Source organism: Malurus melanocephalus, unplaced genomic scaffold (genome assembly GCF_030028575.1).
Source record: "Malurus melanocephalus ecotype Western Australia unplaced genomic scaffold, MMel_1.1 scaffold_94, whole genome shotgun sequence".
NCBI classification, from domain to species: Eukaryota; Metazoa; Chordata; class Aves; order Passeriformes; family Maluridae; genus Malurus; species Malurus melanocephalus.
The window spans coordinates 925463-945625 of record NW_026623326.1 but is presented as its reverse complement, the minus strand read 5'-3'; the positions used below and the strand labels follow the sequence as shown (position 1 = coordinate 945625).

General features: G+C 41.8%; 1 protein-coding gene across 4 annotated transcripts in view; it reads left to right on the top strand.

Annotated features, from left to right (window-relative positions):
• The window catches only part of SEMA5B (semaphorin 5B), a 262758-nt gene that overhangs the window by 131826 nt on the left and 110769 nt on the right, over window positions 1–20163 (top strand). For all 4 annotated transcript variants that reach the window (XM_057368566.1, XM_057368567.1, XM_057368565.1 and 1 more), the window contains 2 exons: window positions 2412–2617; window positions 16642–16741. In XM_057368566.1, the coding sequence (XP_057224549.1) occupies window positions 2464–2617; window positions 16642–16741 (254 nt within the window). In that variant the 5' untranslated portion in view covers window positions 2412–2463. The remainder of the gene's footprint in view (window positions 1–2411; window positions 2618–16641; window positions 16742–20163) is intronic.

The window sequence follows — 20163 nt, the reverse complement described above, 5'->3', positions numbered from 1 at the left end:
GCACATTTTACTACTAGTCCAGACAAAACACTAGTAAATGTACTCTGCTTTGGCATGGAATAGGCTGTGGGATGTTATCAAGCTTTCCTGTATGCAACTTTTTATCATTTCATGACCACGTTTAGTGTGAAACTTGAATTTACTCATCTGTTGTTTGCCCACCACATMGGGCCCCAGAGGCGCATAGGATCCTATCATGTGTCTTTGTTTTAAGATTTTTTTTTTTCCATTTAGCTTGAGATCATTGTTTAGATGATTAGTACATGAAAATGGCCATATTGGCTCAGACTAGAAATCTGTCTAGTCTAGCACCTTCTTTCTAGGATTAGCCAGTAATGGCTGCACTGGGAGTAGTAGAGCATGCATAAAGTGAGATTTCCATGACTGTCTCTTCCAGTTTCCAGCAAGGATATCTGACAGTGAAAAAGTCCTTTTGCCTTTTGTGCACTTCCCGTAACAACCATCTCCTGTCTAAGGAAAGTTTGGCTTTGAGTCTAAGTGTATCCGAAAGCTATACAAAATGCATCTCCCTGGCCTTCACTCTGTGCTGTGCTTCATTTCTGGATCTTTACTGGAGAAAAAATGATCATTYAAAGCAGTGGCTAAAAATATAATGTGAAGCTTCATCATCAATAATTTTTATTACAGTATGAGTTGCACAACATGTCCATCATSTGAGGTGCCACGGTGCTCAGCAGTGTACGCCCTGCTTTATGCTTGTGCTTAATGACTAAACACTATGCTGGCCTTAGCTTTAAATGATTTCACATCTCTTCCTTCTGCCAGTCCCATTTTTTAATTTAACATTATATTTGCTGTGTTTTTAAAAACAGCCGCCCTCCATAGTGAAGTGCTGTAGAACCTCTTTTGGAGAGCTGGAAGGGGATTTTATATATCACTGCATAAAATCTGCATGYAAATGGAAAAAATGTGAAATGCTGTAATGTCTCACTCACACTGGTTGGGAAACCAAGTCCCCAGAACTACCCTGAGCTCYGAATGCCAATGCTATTTTCAGTCAGAGATATGGAGCTGCTGCTGAGGACGTGYAGAATGGATGCACTGGCAACTCATCTTTATGCGTGTTTAAAATAACAGAGAAATAAAGTTAAGAGTAAAACACGGAATCCATTTCTCAAACCAATTCTCTCCCATTTCTGGTGTAAGCAGTCCCTTATTGCTCTTGTGATGCCCCAGGATCTTTACAAGCTTCTTCCAGTTCCTTGATGTCACAATATTGTCCTCTATATTGGAGTTTGCTCCGTGCCAYAAGCCTGTCATTGTTCATCAGTGCTTCATGTTACCTGCCATCAGCCTGGCCATTTCAGGTCACTGAAAGTGTTTTAGGGACTCCAAACAAGCAGAGGTATCAGGCACTGCAGGTGTWGACTGTTTCACTAACTTTATGAATCACACCTGCAGGAGTTGAAAATCTCATTATGTGTGAACTTAATTAGAATCAGCTTTATCACTAGTTAAGATTTAAAAGTAGGAGACACTATTTATTTGAAACCATGTGTTTGCAGTAATTGAATGAAGTTACATAGGAAAATATGAAATGCACACCAGTAAGATTAAATTGTGCAATGCAGATTTTCTTAAGATGCAGCATCATCTTGGGGAGCTTGTGGCAAGGGCTAATTAATCCTCCATCCTCTGTCTATGGCCTGGTAGGCCTGGGGGAGTTCTTTAGAGCTGTACCTTTACTGCTACTGTTGTTAAAAAAGCTCATGTAGAAAAGGCATGACTTTCCTCACCTGAGGGTGAATTCYCTTCTTTGGCTGAGCCTCAGCTCTTGTGACTGGGAGCTATAGCCTTCTATAATAATGAAAGCAATCAACTCACTTCTCACCATTTCCCCCTTTAAAATATTCTAATTTTTATGTTACCTCAATTGGCACTTAACTGGCAAGACCTTCAAACTGGCTTGTTTTGTTTCAAGACATTTAAAGCACCAGTGGCCACGTGTATAAATCACCTATTAATTTCAGATGTGTTTTCGTGGTGAATGATGGTCTTTCCTTWGTAATCACTTGAATTTAGCATGGAATTTATCATGGACACATTATGAAATTGAGGAGGGAGGTGTACACACTGGGGGACACATTTACCCCTGGAATATTTGAGATTTCATGTTGTCAGTGCCAGCCATTGCACACCAGGTGCTTTGTAAAACACACACCCCAAGGATACACAGATATTTAGGGAGCTGTGTACTTCCCTTATTTATGGTTGTAAATTGGATGTTTTTGGGGTTTTTTTTTGTTGCTGTTTGTGGAATATTACCTTGTGCTACCTTACTTAGCACAGGTGGAGTTGGGAGTAAAGGGGAACCTCCAGCCTTCCCTACCCATGTTAGATGCTCTGGATAAGCATTTGCCTTTCTGAAAGTGGAATTGTTTTTATTTCAGGTATCCTCCGCGGTCCTGTCTTGGAAGCTAGATCTGCAGCCGCCCTTCAGTCATGATTGTTTCAAGATTAAAGGCCATTTCCCTGTCATTTCCAAGCCTTTTTCTTCTTGCTTTTCATCTCTCAGCATCACAGAATGTACCTGAATACACTGAAGCTGAACATCAGCAATGTGTTAGGAAAGAACACCCCACAATTGCTTTTGAAGGTAAGAGCTTCTATTCCTCTTTCAGATTCCACTAGGATGATCCATTTAGGTTTGGTCTGTGCTGTTTTTCCTTACAAGTGTGATCCACAGGCATGGGRAAGTGGCCTGACGAATAATTTTCCTTTTGATGCTTTACACTGTTTTAATTCTGAGGTTTCACATCAGTCACTCAATTCAGGCAGTTTTGGGACTACTGGTCTAAAAATCTCCATTTTCCACTTCTCTACAGGCTCCCTGTTATCTTGTGCCATGCTGAAACTGTGTTTCAGTTTCCTTTTCTCTAACTGGATTCAGTAATGCCTCACCTGGCTTGCTGGAGCCAGACAATAAGTGAAATGTGATAGAGAATTTGGACACGCTTGAATGCATGAGAAGTAATTTGATTTAAAATTGCAGGGAATGGCTCCCCTTTTGTTTGTAGCATTCCTGGTTTGGTTTTGTTATGTATTTGTCACCTGTGCTAGTAGTTTCTCTGTTGTTCATCTGGGCATTTAACTTGAATGTGAGAGGGGGCCTTTGTGTTGCAATGACCAATTCTTTTACTGTTCTTTTGAAGCGTGGAATTTCTCTTGTCCTGATCCCAGTCAGATTTTCCATGAATGCACATGTACTCCTCAGTTGTCTGGATAATCTGTCCACTTATCCACACAACAGGTAGATCTTTATATTGGTACCAYCATTATGTGAAAATTCACTCCAGGCTAGTGTGTTAAACTCAGTGTGCCAGCATCAGCAGCTGCTGAGTCTCCTTGCTAAAAATGGTTTCCTCCTAAATGTTGAAATATCGATTTTGGTTCCCATTTAAGGCTTTGCAATGCATCTCTAGTTACATCCTTTGCTAAAGGCAATTGAGTACCTTGCAATGTGTCTCTAGTTAGSTTCTTTGCTAAAGGCAATTTAGTTGTGGTTTTGTGACCTTTGAGATAGAGTTTCCAGGAAGAAAGTAGTCAAAGGCTTCCTTGCTGACCTTTTAGGGTCATTCTAGAATGCTTTACTATTCTTGACAGAGGAAGAAACTCTTGTCTCTTAATTTGGAAAGTTGAAGAGATTTCTTGTCTGTTTTCCATTATCCATGCCTTAAAGGTGTAAGTAGATTAAAATAAATTAGCAGAATCTTTAAGCCTACATGATAGGGCACTGGGTCTAACCTTGATCCAGTAAATAAACCTTGATTTTAATTGCTGAATAAATCTAACCATCTGTTTTAACTGGGGAGGGCCAAAAGGAGAAGCCCTTGCTGTTAAAACACGGTGAAATTCAGTTCAGTAGATAATACAGTAATGAGAATGTTACAGGTACGGAAAAATGTCACTCTTTTAAACAGGAGAACCAAACTTGGAGTTTACCGAGTATGTGTCTGTGCAATCCAGCACTGAGGTAAATCATTCTGCAGGGAATATTAAGAGCCCCAATTCCCGAAGTTGAGGAATTGGTGGGCATTTCTTGGCACTCATATTGAGTGCTACTCTGCAGAATCGACGGTTGTGTAAACACACTCATAATCTGCCAGTTTGCTTTGTTTTAATCAGACATGAATATTTCACAGGAAAATCTGTCTTCTTCTTTCACTGTTGTTGTTCCCTTCCTCTCTTCAATGATAGAGGGCAAAAAACTGGTGAGTTAATTAGAATCTGACAGTTCTGCAAAAGAAAGATTGAAATTGCAGATGCATCAAGAAAATGACCCAGATTATCATTTGAGTTTCTTAAACACAAGTTAGAGTTATTGTTTTTTTTGCAGCACCTGTTTCCTTGTGATTGTTCATGAAACAGTTTAATCTTGTATTTTCTGCTGCAAAGCTCATCTGGAAAATACACAGGAATTAAATTAAAGGCACCTTTTTTCCACTGCACATGGCTTTTAAGGTCTGGAGAAGAGGGCTCACATGTTCAAAACCACATCTCAGTTTATAATCTGATTTCTCTGAAAGCTATACCCTGTTCTAATGCCAGCACATGCAGGTTTAAGCTGCAAGGGGAGATAAGTGGGAGAATCTAAATATTTGTGGTATTCCCTGATTGCTCTGAGGATGTCTCTGCTTAACCAGTGCAGCTCATGAGCTTTCTGTGGGTCTCCAAATACATTGACTCATGAATCACAACCTGGTACACAATGGGAGTGTGAAATGACTGAAAGAGTGACCCCAGCAGAGCCCTTGTGATGCTCCCACCACCAAGGGAAAGGATTATGTTACACCAGCAATTTTCAGTGGATGGGCCATAATAATAATAAGGCCTCTGACCATTCAGTCATAYGGGATACATTAATTTACTGCCAGAATGAGTGGGTTAACAAAACAGTTYATGTTACAAAAGGGTTGAATAGCTTCTTTTTCACAGCCTTGCTAACCAGGCTTCCCRTCACCAGACAAATGGGATGCCATAGCATGTTTTGTGTTCTCTGGTCTTCATTTCCCATTTTGCTTGTGCTCAGTCTYATTTTATTGTACTTCATCCATAGAGGATATTCTTAACATCCCATTGACCAGATAATGTCCTTGTTGTAGAAGAATCCAAGTAAAACTTCTTTCTGTCTATTTTTCCCCTTATTTCCAGAAAAAATACTTTTTTTTTTAATGTTCTTATTGTATCTCATCCACACTAGCCAACCCTCTGTTTGAATTGGTATCTCTTTGTATTGCTGTGGGAGTRGGTAAGAAAGACAGAATCCAGTACATGTCCTACTGATTTAAGCAAAAAAAGGAGACTACATATGCAAAATGCTTTTACTTTTGCTGTGTTCAGAGCTGAAGAAATGCCTATTTTTTTGCAGACTTCATTCCCCAAATTATTTGTGCCATTACTTGTGATGTAGCGAAAATGGTTTAGACAAGTTGAGGAAAACAAATTCTGGTTCTAGATATACTTAAAATGCTAAAGATAACATTTACACTGCCAGGAGAGATGGGGGCTGGGAAGGAGCTGTGAGCTGAATGGTTTATCCTCACAGCCTGCATGGAGATCCTGGGGACATGACAGAAATTGCGTGCTGCAAACAGCGTCCTGTGTGTTTSCACAGTACCAAACTAACACAATGGTGCCCCAATTTCCCTGGGGCTTATAAATGGTGCTCATTGTACAGTTCACCAACAATATTAACGTACCCAGTCTGGGCTTTTCATAATTAGATTGTTCTACTCTGTGCTTATAGGAAATCCAGTTAAAGTTTGATTTCCCTTGTTAGATCAATAAGAAAATGATCTTCTACTTCCCAGGAGGCTGTTTCTGGTGTCTTACTACCTATTTGACTGTTAGTGGGTTGCTACATTAAAGATCTTGCATGCTTGTTTGTTTTTCAGYGAGTTGAGAATTTAGTTGAAACAAGTCAAGTGTATTCTCAGTGCATCCCTTTTTATTTATACATGCCCGTACACATACATCCAAGTCCCATTTCACAAAACAGTTTGTCATCCCAGCACAGCTCCCCTGTGGTCCACCCCTGGTAAGCCAAACACCAGAGAATTTGCTTCTAGTTCTTGTCAATCATGTTTAGATTTCTCTTTTTTTCTGTATGGGTCTTACTGCCAGTAGATCAGTGCCTGCATTGGCAACTGAGCGGTACCTTTGTCAYACTGTCCTGGTTGCCAGCAGCATAGTTCATTGTTGTACCGCTCTTTCTTGGACATAAAGTGGCTTTGCTATTCCTTAAAGACATTTGGAGCTCCTTTGTAATGTGCCTCTTGGGAAAACCAGAAACATCTTCCATGTCAATACTATATAAGGTTTGTTGCTGCAGAGCCAGAGCCATGAGAGACATGCATTGATGTTTGTAATGGCTGCAGAGTGCTTGGCTCTTGTTTACCAAGGAAGTACTTAGAAGCTTGCAAACTCATCTGTGTWACATGAATCATTTGGACATTCACAACTTCACTGGAAATGAGCTGTAAACAGGTTTCCACTTGAAGTTTCTACCATTATTTGTTTCTCATTAATTTCATCCATTAAAYCAGTACGCTTAGGAAATAGTATGATAACTTCCCAGGTTTTTCTCTGTTCTGTCTCTCAGGGCTTTTTCCCCTGGGTCATGGCWGTTAGGGCAAGCTGAAAGAGCATAATTTGTCCCTGTTTTAATAATTGCACCATGAAAACACCTCAGCTGATTCCATGCTGAGGCACAGGACAGAGGTGGACTTGGTTAAATAGCTTATATCTCAGATCTTCTCAGGACTGCAAATCTCAGTTTTGCAGACTGCATCATCACTGCTTGTGTGAATTCTCAATGTGTGGCATTTGATCCATTGTCTAATCCTCAATCTCTCCTAGATGCAGACAGGTTACTCTGTCTGTTGCCTCAGGTTTTCAAAGTTATTTCATTTGGGAGTGTTTAAGTCCGGGCATTTACTTCAGAATGTCTGTAATTATTACCCTCTGCCAGATAAATGTGATTCAGGTGACTTGAATATAGCTTGCTATTTATTTTCTCAATATTTTATTTCTTTAAACAACATTTTATTGAAATGTGGCCAGCTTCAAACACTGGAACCTGTGGGGAGCAGCTAAGTGTTTGCTTGTTGTATTGAAAGCAAAAGCTGTTTTAACTGTGGGCTGAAGGATAATAAGGTATGATTTATTTGTTTAGAAAGTTCTTGACATTTCACCAAACACCCCCACTATTGTTGAATTGGTCACTAATACATTATTCCCTTTACTGTATATTGATGGGAAAAAAGCACATTAGCATTCATCAACTCCAAAGGCCAACTGGGAAAGCCCCTTAAGAAATTCTGATCAAGATTTACACTTTTCTTCACTGGAAACTGGTGGCATCCTGTGCTTCAGAATATTTCAGTATGGAATATTTCAGTGCATTTCAGTATGGATTTTGTTTCCATTAAGCAAACCTTGTGGCAATTTTCCTTTTAATATTGAAAAATAGGACTTTTGCAAATGAAACTAGAAGTTTCTTCTTTTGATTTGATTTAGAATTTGTTTGATTATTATGACTGATAAAGCCATAAATATACAGTAGTTAGGGAAATAATTGCTCTCAGGCAAAACTTSTGAAAATTACACCCAACTGCTCTCAATATATTTTTCATTCCATAATCATAATTACAACAGTAATGACGCTAGTTCTTTGACACTTCCTCATTAATGGTGTCCAAGGCACTTCACAAATAATTACAATGAGATTTGATTGAAAAAATTATTCAGCGTGCTGTTTCTTGGGACCTCAGGAAGAAAAGGAGGGTTAGAAGAATGCCCTTTATTCACTAAACGCTTTAGATGAAATGAATCATGCCGAACAGGACAGAAAAGGAACACTTTGCAGTGAAGCTTCAGGAAGAAGAGTGATCAAGTAGCTCACATATTGGAGTAAGGGAAGRTAAAACTTTAAAGGAGGACAGTGAAGGAGGAGCCTCTGACCACGAATTGATGAGAGGGAGGCACCCTCAGCAGCAGGGCTGGGTGAAGTAGAGTCACAAATGCCCAGAAGGTCACCCGTGTATCATGCACGGACCAAGGCCATGAAAAACTCATGTCAGCACTGATATTTTCCAGAGGTACCACTGGTKTAACTGGGGCTAACAGCTGCACGTGCATGGKCCTGTCTTWGGCACAATGGTTGGATCTAGGAYATAAAGATCTGATGACTTTTTTTTKGRWCTTGTKCACACATGAGAGAAAGGGAACAGGGTGGAAATCTGAAGCRCTTATCTTCTTTTTCTGTGGTTCAGTGCAAACACAGACATCCCTTGGAGAGATCTAATTTTCAATTTCAAATCATACTTAATGTAGTTCCCTAACTGAACAAGTTTGTGATACAGCAGTGGTRCAGCAGACCTCATTTATTTAGCACATCTGCTTCTGATGAGTGTTAACATATCACATTCTCCTAAAGCCTTCCATTCAAGGATGAMATTATGCTTTGATAAAGTTCACTTCAGTACTAGCAGTCTCGTAAGAAATATTCTTATAGTATCATACAGGGTTCACCCTGGAAAGCCCACAAAAAGTCTCAGCTCAGTCAGATCCTGAATATGTACTTTTCTTGAAGTCAGTGGGGTTGTTTATTATTAACCAGTTTCCAATTTAAAAACACTGATCCTTATGAGAACAAACTAATTTCAAAACTCAGGAATTTACAGCCTCTGCTCTCTCATTCCTTGCTGTGACTGCCTCATGGTGGGAGCTTTGTGTGCAGAGGACAGGAGTCCTYGTAAGCCTGGCATCCCCAGTTCAGCCTTTGGTTAGCCAGCAAAGAGGATCAATTTCTGCTTCAGATGTTCATCACAGYCAGACATTCTGACTCTGAGGCAGATCTGGTTACCTGCAAGAAAAATTCAAGGAGACTTTAGCCTTGCTTTTTCTGCTTCTTCTACCTTCTCACTAGTGAAAACAATTGTCCTGAATCTTGCACCACCTCTGCTGGCACAAGTGGCTGATCGAGACATATAACTGTAAGGATAGTGAAAAAAAATTGCCACCAGATGTGGGGGAGGCAGACTGAAGGATCCTTGAATGATGACAAAGGGGTGTTGTTTTTTTCCCCATCAGACTGCAATGGTTGTAGGAGCCAAGATGCAGCTTGSTTTGCTGTCTGAAAAGAGGGATTATACTGATCAGAATGTCATAGGAAGCTGCAAGTGATGCATGAGCATTCACTTTATCTTTCTCAGTGAGGGAGATTGCATGACGGCTGCGGGGCTTGTCTCAGTAAACAATGGATCACAATGCTTAAACACTCTGCAGCATCCTCAGGAGAACAAGAAGTCTCTGGGTTTGCTCACGGTGGGGCTGTGTGTGGCACTGGTTAGCCAAGTTTCACAAGCTGATTGTGGGGCACAGGACTGTGGCTGCATGACATGGTRCAGTGCTGTGTGGGGCTGCAGGGGAGGTTGTTGGGGAGGGGAGACAGTGTTTGGGGGTGTTTGCCCCAGCTGACAGCCTGCTGAGAAAAGCCAAATCCATTCTTGCCATAAAGTCCTGTGCTATGCAGACACGCACTTTTGGTTCTGTAAATCTGAAGCAGGTCAAACAGACACGCTTATGTCTCGTGGACACATCTCCTTATTCACCACTCTTGCAGCACTGTGGCGTCACCTCTTGATCTTCTTTGGCTGTGGCCAAGGAGGATCTGCAATGGTTGAGTTATCATCCCTGGAAATATTTAAAAGATGAACAGATGTTGCCCTTAGTGATGTGGTTCAGTGGTGGACTTGGCAAGGTGAATTAATGGCTGGACCTGATGATCTTAGAGGTCTTTTCCAACCTAAATGATTCTCTGTTAGTTGGGGACTGAGGTCTTGGCAGGCCTGTGCTATAGGAGCCATGCTGAAGAGGAAATAACTTCTCTCAAGTCACAGGACTTCTTTCCCAATCCCCAGCCTGAGGCCTGCGGACTTACAAAGTCCAAGAGTCTCCTGGCTCCTGGAAGTCTCCTGGCTCTTGCCAGGATCAGGTCTGGATGGACCTTCTGCCCACCATTCACCATGTGCAAACAGGAACCCAAATGAAACAGAGGGGGCTGAGACTGACCTCTCTGATGGAGCAAARCTGCTGAATACTGTAGAAATGTGCCCAATTGGGCATGTGAATTGCAGCCCTTCAATATCCTTCCTTGTCCAGCTAGGACAATTTATCAGCACAGTCCCATACCGGAAGTGAGCACTAGTTTGTGCTTATTATTTAGTGTTTTCTTTATCTGGGATTGAATCCTTGGGTTCTTCCACATACATTGTGTGTTTTGCCAGCTGCTCGGTATTAATAATAAAATAGTAAATAAGCAAGCAGTTATAATTGTAYTTTTACAAAAATTGAGTTTGGACTAGGTTCTTTTTTCCCCATATTGAAACAATTTAGCAACACTTGTTTTGAAGAAATGATTAAAATGTAAGAAACAGAGTCAGAATACTTGATATGCAACAGCAATACAAAGTGCCTCCTGTACATCGTGTGCGTTACAGATAATTAGACCTTGATGCACCAGCCATTATCCCTAAACCCATTTAACAACTGGAAGTACTGAGATATTAAAAAGTTTCACGATTTGCTTAAGACAGAGAATTCCTGTGTCAGTGCTGTTAGGCTCTTGGGATCATGCCAACATCTCCACCTGCCATTTCTCTCTTGGGGTCGAAGAAGCTCAGCAAAGTCAGCTCAGAGAGGAAGTGGAGTCATTAAGGGAAGAAGCACAAAATCATCCAGATCTTTAAATGGTTACCATGTTTCCTATGGCTCTGTGGAGGCAAGACCTGAGTCTTTGGTTTTTTTCTTCCTTCAGGATGGTAAAGAACAGAACTTTTTCTTCTGTCCTGTTCTATTCCTTKGAAGCTGAGAGATAGGACTATTCCTTCTTTTACAAGACCAARAGAAAAAGTCTTATTCTTTCTTTTTCCAGTCATCTCCTATCCACATATTCTGGGACAGTTTGGAGAGGGACATTGGCAACTCTTGCTTCTCAGATCTCATGGAAAAGGAATGGCTTATGGCAAGCTGCTATCACAGTGACTCACAGGCCACTCATGGGTTAGTTCATTGTTCTTTCATCTGAGAAGGGGCTTTGTAGTTGGTCATGACAGGAAAAATTGTTTGAGTGGGCAGGAAATGAGGTGGAAACATGGCTGGAAGGTGAAGACTGCTAGAAAAGAAACCAGGAGTGGGAGGAGAGTGAGTGTGGGGTCAGAAGGGTAAACTGAATGAGACCATGGAATTGAAACAGCTGGAAGAACATCTGAGTTGGGTTTGGGTATTGACGGGAGAGAGAAGGAAATGGTTGGTTTGACCCATTTTGTAGAAGGCAGGTAKTCTGTCAACAGCCTTCTACGTCTTCAGAGCTGTGAGTGGAGATCAGAGATTTAAGACGRCAATGACACTGGAAATTGCAGCAGTTGGGAGGAGGACATATTTAATGTACAATTAAAGATTTCAGTGTCAGGTGAAAGAAAGAAAGAAAGAATGCCAGTAATGAGGTGGAGGTGGTGATGGGAAGACAAGACAGCAGGGTGATATCTAAGTGTAGGAGGACTTCTGGGGTAAAGCCAGCTTGAGTTTTTTTGCCTCATAAGTAAAGTTGAGCTCTGAGTGCTGACACATTTGTTTGCTCAGCTCTGCCCATGCAGCAAAAGATTTCTTCCTCCCGTGATAAATTTGCTAAATTGTGGAGTGGTTTGTGTTATGGAGGCTACTCTTAAAACTCAGCATGGGGTGGGAGGGAAAGTTAATGTCCAAAGTCTATTGCAACTAACCTGTGGTGTGACCTACAACAAGGAGCTAAAATTTAAAATTAAGCTGATACTAAAATATGATTCATTGTCAGTCCAATAAAGATAATGTTATAACTTCTATGCATTCTTGGAAATGTCCACACTTGCAGCATTTGAGAAGACAGGTGATGGCATGGCTGGATAGTCATTAGCCTTCTCAGCTTTGGTTACAGCCTTGTTTGCCTTGTCTCCAATGGGTCTGGTCAGGAACCCACACAGAATGGAAACTGTGGGCTTGCCTACTTGCAAACTGGAGTATCTGCTGATCACTACACCTAATCTGCCCTGTGCCRGGGCTGAAGCAAAACAAAAAGGGAGGGTAATGTACAAGTCACAGAAGTCATGGCTGTCACCTGGTCCTTGCCAGGAGTGCTGCAGTACTCATGCACAGTAATTAAGCATGTCCTGAACTAGTAAGCTAAGAGAACTTAGAAGAGGCCATGTTGAGGCAGTAAGGAAAGCTGTCAATTTTTGCTCAAGTTAGCACTGCACAAAAGTAGGTCCGAGTATCTGCAGAACAGGTACATCTTTATTGCCATTGAGTCTGACAGGTCTAAAATGCTGTGTATGCTCTACTTCATTGCACAAACTTTAACTGTTGAATCAGCCTGTTTTACAGCAGCCTTATGTAAGGTATGGGATTCAGGTTATCTTTTCTGGAATGGGGATCCTCTGAATTTTCATCCCATAAGGTCTTCTTATGATCTCTTTGAACTATTTCAGTGCAGTCCTAGGATAGGAGCATGGTTAGTCTGTGCATGTAGGTATACCCTCATTTTACACAAAGAATCCATGGTCCTGTTAAGTTTAGTTTCTTTTGCTTCAAATAGGAAATCCTTGCTGAGAATTATTTTGCAAGAGCTGTTCTTGAATAGCACTGTGGGTAGCCGTACTTTATGCACCTACAATGGCTTTGCAATTTCAAGGCAYGGCCATTTAACCTCTCTGCTCTTGTGATGTGTGCTGGACACACAAAGCTGTTGTAGCCTGCTGGGGATGGGAGCGACAAGTGGRCTTAAGTGAGATGAAGCAGTAAATGCTGTCCTTCAGACAGGGAAGCCTCAGCTCAGTGTTTACATATTTCTTTCCTCCAAAACACACAGAGTAAGGGTGAAGCGGGGAGCAGTTGATTTTGAGGAGATGAAGATTGAAGTATTACCAGGTTTACCATATCTTTAGAAGCTGATCCAAAACCCATCTAGCTCAGTGGAAAACCGCCARTGATTTGAAGAGCTAAACCCAGCTCCTGCAATTTGGCATGCTGTCCTTCGTGCAGCTGAGTAATCCTGGTCCCAGCCCTAAGCTCTCAGGAAGTGGGAGCAGAGCAGTGTGCTAGAGACTGCAGAGACCACCCTCTGAAATGGCACAGAGCCTCTTTTCACCTTGTCTTAGGTTTGCATAATAGCTGAGCACAGCTGTGCCTGCAGACKTACATTTCCGTCAAAGCTCTGTCTTCTTTGCAGCTGGATATCTGAACCACCTTGAGCTGTAGAGGGACTTKCAGAGCTTTAGAGGTTCTGAATCAGATATCTGGAGATCGATGGCGTTGGAAACTATTAAACTTTTGTTCATTGGTTTTCATGTGGAGGAAGTGAGRGCATGGATCTTTAACCCCCTGGAAGTGATTAGAGATGAGAGGCACAAAGGAGGCCTTGATGAACATTTTGCCCCTAAGCCATGTGGTTCCTAGTTTTCCGTCTCCTGCTGCCGACATGCAGAGCCAGAGCCTTGGTTTTTAATTTTTCATAGTGTTTTTAAACAGATACTTTTTCAAATGTAAACATGCCCCAGCACTGAAGGTTTCCAGCCAAATTAAAGAGTCAGCACTGGAAAAATCAGCCTTCAGAAGAAGGTCAAATACAAGCARTCTCTGGAGTTCATTGGGTCCATATGTGTAAACTTCAGCTAATATGGGGTAGACYTAAGGCAGCACTTACCTTGCAGTACTGAGTTAGTTTCAGAGTGAAGCTGAAAATGTTTTTAGGGATGCCTGTGGTTTGAGCAGTAGATTTGAATGTGTTGAATGAAAAAAGACCCATGCCCTGATTCTTGGTTCCAGTTGCATTCCCTCTTAACAGGAAGAAAAAAGTTTGGGAAGGAAAATGTGCCATTTGGCATTAATTCTGACAACTTGCATTTATACATTCTTATCTGGGACCATGCTGGGTTTAATAATCTCCAACTACATGCCTATAAAAGCTTAATTTTGCTRTGAGGATGCATGCCTTTCAGCCTTTAATTTAATAACCGGGAAGGGTTTCTTTATAAGTTGTACCACCTGCAGTACTAATAGAAATCAAGACACTGCCTGTTATTTCTTGGGCTTGATTGACATTTGAGCCAACTTGGAAAGATTCAAGCAAACTACTGCCTTTAATTTTTTTTAAATTATTTTTACCTGTAGTTTGCCAGAGCTTGCCATTAAAAGGAAGCACTGATGAGTGTACCTCTGTGAAGTGAGGAGCTTCTGCTTAGAGCAGCAGATGAAGAAATATTCTTCCTGCCACTGCAGTCTAATAGTGGGTTAGTTAGTGGGAAAGAGTCGGTAGAAGAGGAGGTAAAATGACAAGAGAAATTATGGCCTAAATGCAGCATCCTTAAAAGGTATCATCATTATATAGCAATCCTCTAATCCTACCCCCGTCACCAACAGAAATGCCAGAAGATCTGCGGCACATCAGCTAGCTAACCTGCCTGAAAGGTGTATTGTTGCTGGTTCTGCTGCTTGGCTCAGAAACGTCTCTGCAGCTAAAGAGCTACMGGAAAAGAAGTCAGAGCCCCATTAGTCAGGAGAATGCCAGAGGTGAAACTGCAGTGCCTCCCTGGTGCTAGTACATCATTAAAGGTCCCAGAGGAGTGTAGGAGGTGGAGATGTTTGAAGGTTAGAGGAGTTATTCCTTAACTCATGCCTTTTCATTGAAGAGCAGAGGAGGTACACGTGTGGTGTGTGGTTACACAGTGTGACARGAATGCTGAGAAGGGCTGGAAGCCTGCAGCTCCCAGCAGCAGAGTTTTTAGATTGTGAGGATGGAAGTGTTACTGTTGGAGGGGCCCTGGCAGCATCCAGTTGGGCAGGGCATGGGGGCAGGCCAGAGGGACCCAAGGAACTGTTACGAAACATGGTGGTGTTCAGGGCAGAGGCAGAAACTCCGTGACAAGGTCCTGCTTTGGAAAGAGAGGCAGGCCATGTAGACTTCAGGGACTTTTTATATGTGGTTTTTTAAGGTTTCGGTAACTTACGGGCTTGATTAAGGTTTATCCATCCCAGAAGATAGAACGGACTTGAAATTGCTCAACAAATATCCCTACATGAAAGGTTTTTAACCATTGCACATCTGTAAGCCTGTGAAACATGCCAAGACACCACAGACCTTAATGAGATTCCTCATCAGCTTTGTCCTCTCACCTTTGTGGAAAGGGGAACTAATGCCTACAGCAAAGCCTTCAAACCTGACTGCCTTCCATAAGACTTCTCAATTTATCATTGGGCATATAAAATGACAGTGGAACATGTTTTTTCACAGCTTTTTTGAACTGGTCTGAATACATCATTACTATTATGAGTCATCAGGTCATTGGCCCATGCATTGGTGTCCTGTTGGCATGAGACCAGAAGATATTACCTTCCATGTTGAGTCTCCTGGATCTTCCACAGCTGGTCATCAAATGAGGCAGGGCTACTTGTCAACAGGTCACAGAGGGACTGCAGTCACACTGATTTGGCCTCATCTGTGCCTTGCTCCCTGAGATATTTGCTATTCTCCATGTATTTTACAGCCAGAATAGTTAACAGTAAATTCTCAAGAGAAGTCCTCCCAGTAAAACTGGATGACTTTCTGAAAGATGCATTTAAATCTATTCCCAGTTATTTTGTGCAATAAAGGTGTAWGGTGGGAGGTTGAAATTCTGTGATCTGTAATATACACAAGGTCAAAGTTGGTAGTGATACTGAAAGATGGGATGCTGTGAATGCCCTAGTGTCCTGCCTGAGAGTACCCTAAAAATAGTAATTCACCTCTTTTTAAAAACTGGTATATCTTTTATTACAGCAGGACCTGCCCTAGATTGCTCAGTTGATGTTGTGTTAACAGATGTAACTTCTGGAAGAGCTTTGTCTCTTTGAGCAAAGCATAGCCAAAGCTATTGCTTTGCATTTAACCTGTGTGATTGCAGTTTGGACAATTGCCTAGATGGGCAAATCCAAGCCAGCTAATAAAGCCAGTCTCAAGTCTGTGCAATTGCTGAGCCACAAAGATGCTGTGATGACACCCAGCATCTGAAAATGAAGGATGGATTTAGCAATCTGAGATGCTAGGTAAAATGAAACATAGAAGAGAACCTAAGACCTGAAAGAGAAGGTAAAATCTGCCATTGGARCAGAGGGGTCTTGAGTGCAGATCACCAGTTCTTCATCAGTTGGCACTACCTTCTCTTTCTGGCAGGCAGCAGTTTCCCTTGGATTAGCACAGAAGGCGAGGCTGGGGAGGTGTTATGGCAGGCAGCCTCATCCCTTTAYGCCACTTAATCCTGACACTGAAGATATTTCCTCAGTTTTAACCAAAGTAAAATTGAGCTGTTGTCTCTGAAACCAATGCTGACACTCCATCTTGGATTTGAAAATGCTGAGATGGCCTTGTGTTTATGTGTGGATTTTTTGCAATTCTGCAAAGAAACAGAATAAATAGAAATCCTTTAAAATATTATTAATTAGCCTTCTCCTGACTGATACCTCAGTAGGAAAGCCATTAGTGGATGTCCAGGTGAACTCACTGCTTCTGGAGCAGCTTTATTATTTTCTGTTTTCTCATTTTCATTGCAGATCTGAAGCCCTGGGTGTCGAATTTCACCTATCCAGGTGTGCATGACTTTTCTCAGCTTGCACTGGATGCCAACAGGAACCAGCTCATTGTGGGAGCAAGGTAAAGAAAACCTTTTAMTTAGTCTAGGGTTGCTGCTCAAGCTCTTTCCCTTCAGGTTCTGGCTTCAGAGGAGAATGTGTCTCCAGCTTATGTGGCCAGTTTCCCCCTCGAAAAGAAAACTATCATTTATGTAGAGGGATTTAGATGTCTAGTATAATTGCAAAGAAGAGAAAATTACTAGAATTAAAAAGAAAAAAAAATGCAATCAAAATGACTGGTTAATGAAGCAGAATGCTGGCATCTCACTCAATATTGTGAATATTAGAAGAGCTACAGTAAATCATTCTGCATCCTCCCTCTGCCAGCACAGAATTYGACTTTATGGTTTATTTGCCATGGCCAGACTTCCCTCAGAACCAGTTTCATCTACACATCTTTGTGTAAAGTCAGTGGCAACGGTAATGCTTGCTTTCTTCTCTCTTAGAATTCACTTCAGAACCTGTTTGCTTCATCTGGCTGATRTAGTCAGATCCTCATCCAGTGTGTTTTGGTGTAACTCTTTCTTCTGGCCCATTGTATATAATTATCATATGTTTTCCTTTATTTTTAAACATTATTTTTTATTTAGGATGCCACTAGACGAAGGGGGAAACACACAAAATGAGCACAGGCGAGGTCTTACAATTTTAAAACTGTATTTGTAAAGTGTAGAAGAGCTATGCTTCAGTGAAATAATGTATGTCAGAAGTGGMTGAATCATGAGCCCCAACAGCAACTATTTTTTATTGCATAATAAACAGATTAAACAAGCAAAAAAAATACTAAGCATCGTCTAACATATCAGCTAAAGCATAACATTTAGAGTCRGATAACATTGTGGTATCAATCTCTACCACTAATGAAAATGAAGGAAGAGAGTGCCTTCTTCCCAGGATATTCAGCTGTAGAGGACAGGGGCATGAGGAGCAGAGGTGGAAGTATGAGCAAGCAAAAAGAGCAAGATGTGTACCAGAAGGAGAGTTTTGCTTCACAGAARCAACTGAAGTGTGATTTAATATACATTTTCTGCCTGTATTTGTGCAGTAAATAATAACACTTACCTTCCTCTAGCTGTTCACATTGCCAGAGGCCCTCCTCCTTTTCATACAGAAACATCTTACTTTTCAAGCTGCGGCTTTACTTGTGCTGGGATCTTTAACCAGAAATTATTAATATTTATTACTTCAGAAAGGCATTGCTTTGGGGATAGCTGTGAACAGTGCCTTCTGCCAGGCATTGCACAGGCACGGTGCTCTGAGGARTTTGTGGTTTACATAATTGGCCTGCACGGCAGGTTTCCCTCCCGCAGTYCCTCAGCCCTGCTCAAAGCCCACAGCCCGTCCTGGAGGGACTCTCTGCCTCCCCGAGAGTTTGTACAAGTGTGCTTAGACACGGGGCTTCAACATTGCCATAAACAYGGGAGTGATGGCAAACTTGGCATTCTGCTGGAGGTGCACTGTATTGCGGTGTAGTGCCTCATGAGGAAGCAGTGACAAGGATTTATAGAATTTGCTTGGAAAAGTCAGTTTTCATGAAGCACTGCCCGCCTGACCGGGAGACTGAAAGTTTCAGTGGTGCCACACGGCTGTGCTGAGCGGTTCAGGGCACAGTTAATGAAGATGTAATTTCCCAGGGTGGTTTTCTGGGGGGATTGGATGCACACACTTGGTGTGGAGAAAGTGGAAAGTGCTGAGCCCATTTCCTCTTCACCATCTCATCTCCTGTTGAGGTGACACAGAGAGGTGCTTGAAAATGGGGTGTGGATGGGGTCCTTTGTGTTGCACAGCTATGGGTGTGCTGAGTTCCTGGAGCTGTGCCTGAGAAATGGGAAGGGGAAGTAAAGCCTTTTCTGTTCCCTCCTTCCCTGATAAATCCACACCTTGTTCTGGACTATTTTTAGGGGTGATTTTTTGAGTCATTAGTTGCTCGTGCACCATCTGCTTGAATTCKCAAATGAAACAATACCTCAAAGAGATAGGAGCTGTCTCTATCCATCTCTGCAGGGTGTAATTTATGAAACCTAAATTTAAATGTTAACCATGTTTAAATGTGCTGCTGTAGATCATATTAGTAGTAATGCCAGCTATTCTGGGGTTGTGGAAGGAGTTTGGGATCAGGGTGGCGTTTATAAGTACTCCCACTTCTCAATTTCCTGGTTAACATCATTCTCTTAGATGATAGCATTATAAATTATTTCAGACTACTTCTGTCTGTCTCCATTTAAACACAGCATGACCTCACCACAGCATCTCTGGCTTAGTTGGTCCTGTGTTTCAAAGCTTCGTGGAAAATACTTCCTAGAAGATCCTGGGGTTCACAAGGGTTTTTGGTTTCAGGAATTGGACACAGCGTGACTGAAACTGTAAGAAGTATTGAGGGCATGCCATGCAGGCAGGGAGCTGGAATAACATGAGCCTCAGACTTTTAAGCTTTATCCTTATCTAAGAGCCCTCCTTAAATGACTGGTGCTTTCTGAGAGTAAACCAGAGGAGTTTGATAACTCCACTGTGCCAAACACCTGCCAAGTTAAGATCMCAGAAACAAAAGAATTAGTTTCAAAAGCCCACCATGGTTTCTAAGCAACGTATTTACTTGTCACATCATTTGTAAAATCCAAATGCTTGCAAGAAAGGATATGAATAGTTTAGAACATTGTAAATCTACACTACCCRTATTATGAGTCACATTTCATTAAGTATAAAAACACACATTTCAAAAATTCATAACCTTCATTTTGACTCACAGTTCGCATGTTTTGTTTTTGTTTTGGATATAGTGTTAGTACTTCAATGTACTGTTTTTCTTCTGTGAATGAGTGATTGTTTTGAAATATTTGCTGCTTTTTTCAGCTCTTGAGCACAAGTTATCACTATTTGATCTTTTTTTAATGGGAGGGAAAACAATAATCTAGACCTCATTATTAGTGAGGAAAAAAATTTAAAATATGACCACGGTGATTTCACCTCTCTGTTGGAAAAGCAGTGCTCTTCTCACCTGTGCTGTAGGCAGGGTGCCCAGGCCCCAGGGAGGGTGTTTTGTGGAGGAGGGACACGGTGTAGCTGTGACATTGCACCTCCTCAAGGAGCTTTATTCCTTGAGACTGTCTCATTGCTGGCTGGCACAGACAGAAACCAGCAAAGAAGTGATGATATGAAAGACCCTKCTTGGAGGCAGGCCAAAAATCTCGCTTCACAAGAGCTCCCTGGCGRGGACAACATAAAAGGTGTAAAGGATGGTGGCGGAGACACCATGTGACAATCTGGCACAACAGCAAGCTGAAGGGAAACAGCTTGGACAGCAGGAGGATGGCACCCAAACAAACGACTGCCTGGTGAGTGGCTGGGAAGTCCTAAGGGAAACATTTGACTTTTCCCAGAAGGAAACTACAGGGGTGTCAGCTCAGGCAGTAGCCTGATGAGGCTGTGGATGTGAGATGCATGGCT